The 11,047-nt window shown below is 41.3% G+C and overlaps 1 protein-coding gene across 1 annotated transcript; it reads right to left on the bottom strand.

The window, feature by feature from the left end:
* Positions 1–1,672: 1,672 nt before the first annotated feature.
* pgghg (protein-glucosylgalactosylhydroxylysine glucosidase) lies at positions 1,673–8,233 on the bottom strand. The gene is made up of 14 exons (XM_004552990.2): positions 7,967–8,233; positions 7,259–7,564; positions 6,967–7,177; positions 6,462–6,897; positions 6,258–6,377; positions 4,094–4,225; positions 3,913–4,024; positions 3,719–3,791; positions 3,487–3,623; positions 3,275–3,408; positions 2,849–2,944; positions 2,673–2,770; positions 2,353–2,576; positions 1,673–1,982 (listed from the first exon to the last, which is right to left on the bottom strand). Exons 2-14 carry the CDS (start codon positions 7,500–7,502, stop codon positions 1,906–1,908), a joined length of 2,094 nt encoding a protein of 697 aa, XP_004553047.1. The 5' UTR covers positions 7,503–7,564; positions 7,967–8,233; the 3' UTR covers positions 1,673–1,905.
* Between the last annotated feature and the right edge of the window lie 2,814 nt (positions 8,234–11,047).

Below are 11,047 nucleotides of genomic sequence, written 5' to 3'. Positions count from 1 at the left end.
GAGATCTGTCGTGGTCCGCCCCTCCAGCACTCAAACATGCAGGAATGACAGTGCAATATAACCAAAGTGGACCAGTTTAGAAAAATGTATTTTATTCTTTGTTTCGTTCTTTTTTCTTTTTATTATTTAAAATCACGCTTGGAAACTGTGGGTTTAGAGTTCGGCTGGCTCTTATTAGTAAACATCTGGTTGGAAAGTGTGGATGTGCTCATTATCAGAAAAACCTAAGACTCTAGATGGTGTTGGATTATATAATAGTTTACCACAGGGGATTTGACGATTAAAGGGTAGAGGGTCGCAAGCACACACAACACAAGCACTCTAGTGTGCCTAAATCAAGAAGACGACACAATTGTATTTCAAGTAAACAGTGATGACCTTCCTCTGGATTTTTCCCCCCCTGCAGACTGAAATAGTTTTCTCCTGTCAGGAAGCAAAGCTACAGGATGCTTGAAGTCATGAATCTTACAAAGGTCGTGGTAGTCTGTAAGTCAAAGTAAACAGAAATGCATTGTGTATATACTCTTGTGCCCTCATCCTTCCAGTCATAAATAAAAGTCTATAATGCATTTTAATTATTGTAAGTTGTTTAGTGTTTTGCTTTTTTGCATGGCATATCTAACTACAACTCTAATCATCTAACAGTCACCATTAAAAAGTGTGGATGTGCTTAGTGTCAGGCAAATTAACATAGTTCACTAAAACTTACTCCCTAAATTAGTCTTTTCTTAATGTAGTCAAAGGAGATGGTGCAAGTATTCATTATCCCCAAGTAGAGAGACACTAGGGAGTGTCACAATATTTTACACGGTGATAATGTATCAATACAAAGACACCAAATATCTATATCTCTTCAAATAAATTAAAATACTCTTCAAACACTGCAGAAAGGAGGGCCCTTTTCACGCACCACATCTCCTGAGGAACCTTGGAAGAGCAAATTTACATTAAATCAGTTAAACAAAACAACATCCTACACTTTATACACTTAGTTTGACCAGTCTATCTCCTAATTCAAGGTATTGGCTTGGTCACATGAGTGAAAATTAAACACCAACCTCCTTAAACCTATAAAAGAAATTGATGGCTGGTGATTTGTTTAATTTGATCACATTATGCATTCCTGCAAACAACTGCAGTCTGAGGTGGACTGACTGCAATCACTGTCAGACAGATTGCTGAAGGTCTGCAAATAATTGCTGTCTAATTTATAAATGCAGACAGATGGCGAACATGTTGCCATCAGTCTCCAGATGTCTGAGTCTTGATTAACAAACAAACTCGAGGGGACTCGACTCAACTGGCTGCCAGCGGCTTGTATTCTGATAATACTCCAGTTGGTAAATCACAGTAAATGTTACTGCAATACTCTGCATATGACAAAATGTTTAAAATTGCTATAGTATCATATCATGAGTTAAATCAAGTGATAATATTGTTACAATGCGGTGCCTGGTGAGTCCCATCTTGATCAAGGACAATTAGCATACATAAAATATAAAAAATATACAAAGATTAAACTCAAATGTCAAAGCTGCTCTGAACTAAAGTGAAAGGAAGAGATTCAAAACTAAAACAAAAACACTAAATAAAAATACGTAATTATAATAACTCTGATAATCATATTTCCTTTGACATCACAAACTTCAATAACTCAGTAATTTAGACTCAAAGTTTCTCTGTATTTCTTTAATTAACTTTAAAAGTCCACAAATATTACACAAATCCATCAGTGTAGTACTGTATTTGTTGCCCTGCTCAGATCCGTAGCTGCTGGGGGACTTAAATTAATACTGCCCTTCTTTATTCCATACATTTAGTAAATCAAGCAAAATATAATAAAAACAAATAATATGCTTTCAACTGTCAGCATGTGAAATGTTTCGGAGGATCGGTGCTCAGGTTTCAGAAAGGCCAGCAGGAAGCAGCTGAAATCAGTTTGCAAACGTATCCGGGCTCTCGAGGGAAAGTTACCGGCTGCCCTGAAAATATAGACGTATACAAGTTTGGATCAGGTTCAGGTATGCACACCGGTTTCAAATCTTTTTCTGGCAGGCTATGCTTTTGAGTTCATGCCCCACACATTATTTTTTGACATCACTTCCAGCCTAGATAAGGTAAGCTGGAGAAGATCACAGTCTTGAAGTTTTTTCCCTGATTATGAGATTCATATGTTTTTCACTTCTATCAATATTGTGTCCCCATATAAACAGTTAAATGATAATTTCTTTTTGCTATACTGTGAGAAGTGTTTGTCTCTTATTAACATAGAAACTATCAAATTATCTTCATGAATAAAACTTTCTCTGAAGAACTGCATGTTCAAACTGCATGTTTGAACTTGTGCTTTACCTGGTGTGAGGGGGATTTTAGTTCCTGATGCCTTCAGGACAACTTGTAAATTACAGGGCTTAGTATTGCCTGGACTGCCTTCCTGTTCCCTCAGTATGATACAGACTTCTTCCTTCCTCAGCAGCCAGTCCATCTGGCTGCCCAGGTAGTTCACACCACGGACACAAAGCTCGCAGACGTCGTTGGGAAGCAGTGACGAGAATGCCAGGCAGTCCTTCTGAACTCTAGGATATAAAACAAGTATGTGAAGCTTTGTATCACTGTGAACACACTGTGGACTGAACACACCGAAGTGTTTATTTCCTGGATTAAGAACTAACCTAAAACCGGTGTAGCCAAACAGCACAGCTTGCAGAAATCCTCCCATACCTGTGAGAAAGTTGACTGCACCGGAGCCATCGGATGATTCACTCCATACCTGCGAGGAAAGGTAATCAATCTTTCACCCAGTAAATGTCAGGTGTGTGTTTATGTGGATGTGTGAGCCAAAGGGTACCTGGAACGGGCCCTGGATGTTGTTGAAGCACTTTTCAAGTAAAAGCTGAGCTTTCTCAGCCTCCCCGAGCTCCAGCCAGCCGATTGCAAACATCCCCTGAAAAAGGAAAGTAAAAAGTTTTGATTCAAATATGAACACAAAAGTCAGTCACTGCACCACAGTGAGAAGTAAGACTTCTTATTAAGTACATTAAGTACTGATTTGGATCCTCTTTTGTCTTAATAACTACTTTAACCTCCTAAGACCCAAACTCTTTCATGGCATGCATTTTTAATTTCTTTCTGCTATTGGGACAAAATATGATGTCCACATATGTGAGTGTCAGGTCCAAGGAGGTTAATTCTTGTTGACACAGATTCAACAAACCTCAAATTTAGTTCATTCAGCAGTTTCATGTGACCATAGAGGATGCTGTGTCTTTCATACCCATGTCATGGCTGGACCGTGAGGGTCTGTCACTGGCTCGTATGCTTCAAGGTCATTCCTTCTAACCTCTGGGGACATCGGCAATCCAAGAGGATATCCCAGCATCACTGTGTCCGCCTGCTTCACGGGATGCCCTGTTTGTCACCCAGAGGATATTCTAGCATCAAGTTAAGAATATTTAAGGTTCTTTCTTAACAGAAACAAATATTAACCTTTAATGTAGCCGTCGTACTCAGGGTGGTACTGATGCTCTTCGTCAAAAGGTATCTTAATGTATTCGGCCACTGCTTGCCATTCCTTGGGCGCAGGGTGCTGAAGGAGTTCAGCCAGTTCAACAGCAAACTGAAGACTGAAGACAAATAAGATATTTTCATTATTACTGGTATTGATAAGACATAAGTTATAAGGTGTTATAGTTATAAGTTTAATCTTGAATACAAATACCCAAGCTTGGCCACTGTGTTTGTGTACACAGAGTCATTGACATTGTAGTAATATTCATCGGGTGGCATGACACCTGAATGGAAACAACATGAAGTTAACGTTCAATATAAAATAAACCAAAGTGTGAGTAAGATCCTTTCATTAAAGCGGGTAACTGATGCACTGAATTTATTTGGCGTGACGAGGTTGAGTACCATCTAGGTGATATTTCTGGTCCTCGGGCTTCCAGGTTACCCTTGAAACCCAGTAATCAGCCACACCATAGATGACCTCGCTGCCCAGTCCCTCTCTGAACATGGACAGATCCTAAAGCAAAGAGCTAGATTAACAACGCCAGGTAGGAGGGACAGTGAGTGGGGATGTGAACGAGCATACCTCGGTGAGGTAGAGATAGTGCTGGAAAGCCAATGTGACATCTCCGTTGATGTGAATCTCTTGTTGTCCATAAATGTCCTCTGGACACACCTCTCTCCCTGACACAGCACTCTCCCACGGGAACTTTAGACCCTGTAAAACAGCATATTTCTTTAGAAGACTCAGACTCTGTTTAATTGTTATTATTAAAAAGTAAAGCCGGACCTACAGAGAGTCAAATATATGGCTCTACAATAGCATACAGCAGATACTAACTGTGCACCAATGGTGCAGATGTACAGAAAATATTACAACCACTAGGGTCTGAGGTGTTAATACAGCTTTATTCTCATGCCAAGTTCATCTTTATTCTAGGATTTTCATTATTATATCCCAGTTGTTACTCTTACTCTCAGAATATGTCACACAGTTAAACAAAACAAAAACAAACTGCAAGAAAAAAAGGATTATAAGAGAACATGGATTTTCCACTAAATATGGGCACTGTGAATGCACCAGGACACGCAACAGCTATTACGATCATAATCTCTTTCCAAGTAAGTGATGGAAGGATACCAGGTTTCAACAAAGTCGTCCTGTTTATCTTTTACAGTATATCTGATTTTACAGTTGAATCTGTCGTTTCTGCCTCACTGTTGTACCCACTGCTTGTTTTGTTTTGTTTTACAATCTAACACTGAGTTATTTGCCTGAAATTCCTCAGAAACTCTTAATAGTATTAAGATTTGCTCTGGTTCTGAGTAGTTTTGATATTACAGATTATATGTCCAACCTGTAGTATTGCTTATACAGCATCCTTGCAGGTAACTGTGAAAGTATTCAGAAGGTTAATATGTCACATCCTATATTAAAAAAAGCACAACATTTGAAAAAATGTCTTAATGGACTTTATTGTAAATATCTGCACAGGAATATTAATTCCACTGTGTCAGGAATGTGTTTTAAGACCTGTTCTGATAACAAAATCCGCCTGCGAGCCTCTAAAACTGAACAACGAACATGTTAGATGTTATTGTTTAGTCCATAACCAAATATTTAGAGAGTTTGGTTGGGTGGAAATTGTGTAAATCTACCAAATGGAATCACCACTGTTGGTGGAAACTAATATTAACACGAATAACTTGACTGTTTAACCAACATTAAACAATGGTTGAACAATAATTGGTTACAGCTAAACCCGGCCAAAACAGAAACTTTTGATTATTGCACCAGACCAGACAGTGCAATACCTGATATTAAACGGCGACTGGGTGACTTAGGTTCCTCACAGAAACATAACCTTAGAAACCTGGGTGTTGTTTTTGATGAAGCTTTTTCTTTGGAGGGACATTTAAATCAGATAGTAAGAACCTGCTTTTTTCACTTGAGGAAGATTACAAAACTTAGATCTATCGTGTCGATAAGTGAACTCGAGATGATAATACATGCTTTTGTCTCTACAAGACTCGACTACCGTAACAGCCTGTTTACTTGTCTAAACAAGAAAGGGCTAGCTCGTCTACAGGTTGTTCAAAACTCTGCAGCGAGGCTACTGACCCCCTCAAACAAGGGAGCTCACATGACCCCTGTGTTACAGTCGCTGCACTGGCTACCAATCAGATTTAGGTTCCATTTTAAACTTCTAGTTTGAACTTTTAGAGCATTACAGGGACAGGCCCCTCCCTATGTTGCTGATTTGATTCGTACACATACCTCTTCTCGTAACATGAGGTTATCAAACCAAAACCTTTTAGTGGTCCCCCACACTCGTTTTAAAACTCGAGGGGACTGATCTTTCCAAGCTGTTGCACCCAGACTGTGGAATGCACTTCCCCAATTTCTACGGTGTTTGGATTTGGTGGAGACCTTCAAAAAGCAGCTAAAGACATTTTTATTTCAAAAAGCTTTTAACTAGACCAGGGTTTTTATGATGTATTTATGACTGTACTGTGTTTTTACCTTGTAAAGCACTTTGTGACACATGTCGATGAAAGGTGTTATATAAATAAACTTTACTTACTTACCTTTATTTAATTTTTTTATTATTGTAACTTTGTTATTTACTTTACTGTGTTCTGATGTACCACCACATCATGAGTGCGTTTGTGTGTTCTGTTTTCAGAGTTGAACAGAAAAAAAAACAGTAGAAACAAAAAACAAAAACACTCCACCGATCGTCTTATACCTTGTAGCCTTGCTTTTGGGCGTTGTCTTTAGCACCATCTATGGTCCCCACCCTGTACTCCAGCACAGCTCGGGCTAGTTTCGGATAAAAAAGGGCTATCCCGGGATACATCCAGATGTCCTGCCACAGGAAGGAAGAGTCATTGTGTGACACAACATATAACAGAATCAACAACACATGGCCATTGGCTGAATCTAGCCTCACTTGGTCCCAGAAAACATGGCCCCAGTAGTCCTGGCCTTCTCCACCATTAGAGAGCCCTCCTGGACTGACTCCACCAAAAGAGCTGGAGGTGTCATGTATGGACGGGAAAGCGCTGAGGAGGTAGAACATGCAGCCAATCAGGGCCTTGCAGAGGCTCTCAGACCCTGTCACCTCCACTTTGCTCTGCAGCCACAGCTCTTGCCAGGCCTTCTCGTGAGATGGACGCAGACTACCAGTTGCCATCAGATTCAGGCCCTCATCAAAACTGGCCTCAGCCAAGTCTAAACTGCTGGCTGCAACCAGGATGAAACCCCAGCGAGCCTCGCTGTGCTCGGGAGGGAGCATCAGAGTCACGGGCACGGGGGTCCAGATGAGGTGCACAGTAGGACAAGAACCTCCAGGGTACTCAGCTGTGGTTGTCTGTCCCTGGATGTGGCTGAGAGAGGGCTGGATTTAGATTGTGCAACAGTTTTTCCTTTTACTAAAAAAATGTTGTTAGCCTCACCTGCCTCCTCTGTAATCAGGACCGGTCTCAAACCTGATGTCTTTGCTTTGAGGTGTGAATGAGCTGACCAGCTTAACCGTGACAGGCTCCTGTGAGGTCGCCTGACGCTCCAGCAGGATCTCCATCACCATCAGGTTGGGATAGTGTCGGTGAGAGTACAAAGACTGTGTGGCAGTGGCGCTAGCGGAGCTCAGAGTGTGAATAAAAATGCCTGCACAAGAACAGGAGAGAGAAGTATGAGACCAGATCGGCAACAACACCATTGAGAAAACACCTGCACAGGAGAGTCTACCTTTGTGGGTGTCCAGGCTGTAGGTGTGTTGGACAGGTTCCTCTAGCTCCACCTTAACAGCTAGAGGGCAGGGGACATCTGCTCTGTGGCAGCGCCCGCCCTCCCCATTATAAACGCCCCCCATGTGCATGATATTATTGTACACCCTCCAGCCCAGATGGCCATTCGCAAGTGGAGGGAGGAAGCGGAGGTTACTAGGGAGGGTGTCGGTGGTGAAGATGTAAGGGTCCGAATCACAGGACATGATGAGGAGATTACCTTCACTTTAAAGGCTCAAATCAAACCAAGAAGTCAGGAAGTTTTCACCTAAATGATAAAAATGTTTGATTTGGAGTGAAAAACCATTAAGATTAATAATGCAAACATAAGACTGTAGATCTCAAAGGCTTTTTTCCTCTGTGGACCTGGACCCTCTATTTTTCACAGGTTCACGTTAGTAAGACCATTTGCAGAGTGTAGACTTTGACACTTATGTGTCACAAGCCATGCCTAAATATAACCATAAGATGTGTCATGCAGACACTGGTTGAAATTTAGCAACGCAAAAACAAAAATACACAAATAAAGATAAAATGTCCCCTTATCAAGTAAAATCATGGTTTCAAAACACATTAAAGTTAAAGCTCTGTCGCTGCTGCCAGCAGCATGCACAAACACGTACAGTAAGTCCTTAAACTCATTACTTAAGCGGGAATGTTTTATTCTCACGTGAGAAGGAAGAAGCATCTGTTTCCGTAACAAAGAAGAATGCAGGAAAACCAAAGTCCAGGCGAGACCCGGACGAGATCCCAAACCGCTTGTTCTTTAGGGCTCAACTCATGAAACAAAACAAAACAAAACAAACCCAAAACTTTATGTGCTTTTATTTGTTCGAGATTTCATATCTAGTGCACTCGAAAGTTGTTGATGAAGTAGCTCTAACTCGTTTGTAGGAGGAGACCTGTGTCGTGCAGCACAGAAAATCTGGATTACTTCAGGTCTCATGTAAAACATGGGCTGGATTAACTGTGGAGTTTAAAGTCAGTTAATTAAATCCAGATGCTCTGTTAAAAACAGCATGCCCTTTCCGTGTTACTGGCGATGTCAGGTGCACTTTTCATGTTGTGCATAAAAGCAAGACATTAATGTAAACTTTATTTAAATGCTGATAGTTTAATGAGACCGGTTATGTCACAGGCTCAAATGGCTGCTATCTTATCCGTACATATATCCAATTAAATCAGCAGCACACTCTTCAGGCCACACAGAAACACTGTTTGTTGTCGGCCTGTTCCCCAGAGGCATCACGTCACTTTCTCCAAATTAAAGCTCCTCATTTTCCCATCGGCTCCACAGTCACACTAAAAGTTTTCTCTTTGCTTTAGCAGTCAGACTTAGATGCATTGTCCTTGTTCGGATTTTCTAAACACAACATTTTCAGTTATATTTATGTTATAATTAACTAATTAATAAAAGCTCCAAAGATAAAGATCACCATCGTATTTTCCGTTATTGCATTTTTAAGCTTTCCAGTGCTGCACCTGTCCTCCTGTGGGCTGTGGGAAAAATAGATAAGGTAGATAAAACGTAGGGCTCTATGAATGCGTGCTTAAAATAGCTTGTAGTCTGAAGTCCTTTGTTTGGGCAGTAAGACTAGAAAAGCGCCAGTCCTCTGTCAGTACCAGCCACATACATTGAACCTCTCAAATAGAGTGTAAGGCTAAATACGAGGTATCCTGTGAAGTTTTTGATCGCTGGCTCTAGGACAACACTTTTATGAGTGTCCCTGTTTCGTTTGTACCGTGTGAGGACACCAGGACATCAGAGCAAGTGGGCAGCTTGAGTCACATCCTGCTGTTACTTTGCTTTTATTCACTAACGCATAAAAAAAACCTTTAGTTTCAGTTTGCGGAATAAATGAGCAGAAATATAACATTAGTTTCTTGGGGTCTAACATCACTCTAATAAAGCGCCCTACTCAAGCACAAACACGCATTGAACACCTTTTTTTTTTCCAAGTAAGTATATTTCAAAAGGTGCTATGGACATGAAATTCTTACCAGATGTGGTAGCAACCCATCCAATCTACATACAAAAAGAAATAAAGCCATAGATGTCCATGAAACAAATTATGTGCCAGTTATTTAATGGCAAGCCTATTTGTTGAAATGTCACTGCATCAGTTTTTATCATAAAGCTCAACTTAGATAAATCATAGAAAGAACTCTACAGTGTATTGTTCTGGGCTGGGTGACCTCTTGCAGATATCCCCAGTAGTGTCAACCCAGTGTCCAGACCTGTGAATTTGCCCCTCCCTGCTGCCGTGACTGATTCAGATAAAGAGGTAAACGATGCGTTTTGATTTGGCAAGTCACACAACTTCAGATTTTTGACATCAGCAGTCATTTAACAAACAGAGGAGATGATGCTGGAGCTGTCGGCTCTGATGTTCTTTGGTGAATGCCGATTGATCTGCATAGTGCTGCACAGGTCCCACTGAAGGAGTTTTTCTAATCTAAAAGTCTCTGAATCTGCTCTTCCCATTCCTCCTGGCAGTTGCGGGATTGATGCCCTCAGTTCTGTCCAGGTATCCTCATGTAACGGCCCATCTCAAGATTTCTGCTCCGCACTCTTGAGTATGTGCTGGTGCGTCATTCACGTTCCACAGGAACAGCTTTAACTTCTTATCTGCATCGGGTTTATGAGCCATAAGTTATTCTCTGCGCCACAAGTGTTTAATCTCTGCAGATTTATTCTCTGTGTGCACCTTGGAAAAGATGAAGATGTGCCAGAGGTCTGCTGTGTTTCAACAAGCTCAACTATCTTGGGACTGATAGTCAGGGTGTCGCCACATCTACTGATTCGGTTTGGAGACAGTGTGTGTTTTGCGAGCCCCAAATTTATGTGCTTATAATTGATGACTCAATGGATTCATTGATTTACAGGAGAAAATCTTTAGTTAGAAACATATTCTCTGTATACAGGTCAGTCTGTTAGGGTCAGGTCAGTCACACTTGCACACTAAAAGTGAATCCAAAGTAAGATTTGGAATACCGAAGCCACCATAAAGCTGTTGCCAATTCGGTTTGGGTCTTAAAGTGTATGCTGCCAAAATATCCAGTTAACCAGTTACTGAGAGAAAATGGCCAAACAATCAACCTGAAAATTTTGGTCTGTTGCCTGTTTTATTTGATGTTGATCTTGGCTTTACTTCCCCGATTACAAAAGCATTGTCTCAGATTTATTTTTATTGCCGAGTCCAGAAAACAAACTATAGAAATAAAAATCAAATCAATTATTGACCGTCAGCTGACATGCAGCATTGCATTACTCGCACCTCTCGGTGGCGCCAGGGAGCTGCCCGTGCAGCATCTGGCATCATGCCGGGGGTCAGAGCCACAAACCCTGGGAAAAGCAGTGCTTTGTCCATATAAGGCTGCAATCCATCCGCTTCCCTCTTCCTCCCCAGTTCCCTTCCTCTCTCTTTCTCAGACCTGAGGGATATTTAGAGAGAGCGCCTCAGCCAGCCTGCCCTTCCTTATTAGGAGCTCAGCTTGTTGTCAGAGGTTCTAGCCTGCAGGACAGTGGTCCATCTTTCTACTCTCAGATGAGACAAACAGATGGATGGCTCGAGTTAACTACACTTTACTGCAAGTGGGAAAGAAACACTGGGACTCGCACAGCTTCACCCATATGTCTGAGCACTCCAGCATATGTAATGACACCAGCTTCTATCATGTCAAGTAGCTCTTGATGTATTGTCCACCTGGGAGCAGAAGCAGATTAATGCAGCAGCACAAACATACTTTA

Source organism: Maylandia zebra, linkage group LG7 (assembly GCF_041146795.1).
Source record: "Maylandia zebra isolate NMK-2024a linkage group LG7, Mzebra_GT3a, whole genome shotgun sequence".
NCBI classification, from domain to species: domain Eukaryota; kingdom Metazoa; phylum Chordata; class Actinopteri; order Cichliformes; family Cichlidae; genus Maylandia; species Maylandia zebra.
The sequence above is the reverse complement of the archived record's forward strand: the minus strand, read 5'-3'. Positions and strand labels throughout refer to the sequence as shown.

Bases quoted from the DNA above. Each gene is read 5' to 3' on its own strand.
- pgghg (XM_004552990.2), bottom strand. From the start codon at position 7,502: ATGTCCTGTGATTCGGACCCTTACATCTTCACCACCGACACCCTCCCT. The intron at 3,409-3,486 runs GTTAATATTTGT...GGTGACAAACAG, and splicing joins GTACGACGGCTACATTAAAG to GGCATCCCGTGAAGCAGGCG. The intron at 2,945-3,274 runs GTATGAAAGACA...TTCCTTTTTCAG, and splicing joins ACGGTCCAGCCATGACATGG to GGGATGTTTGCAATCGGCTG.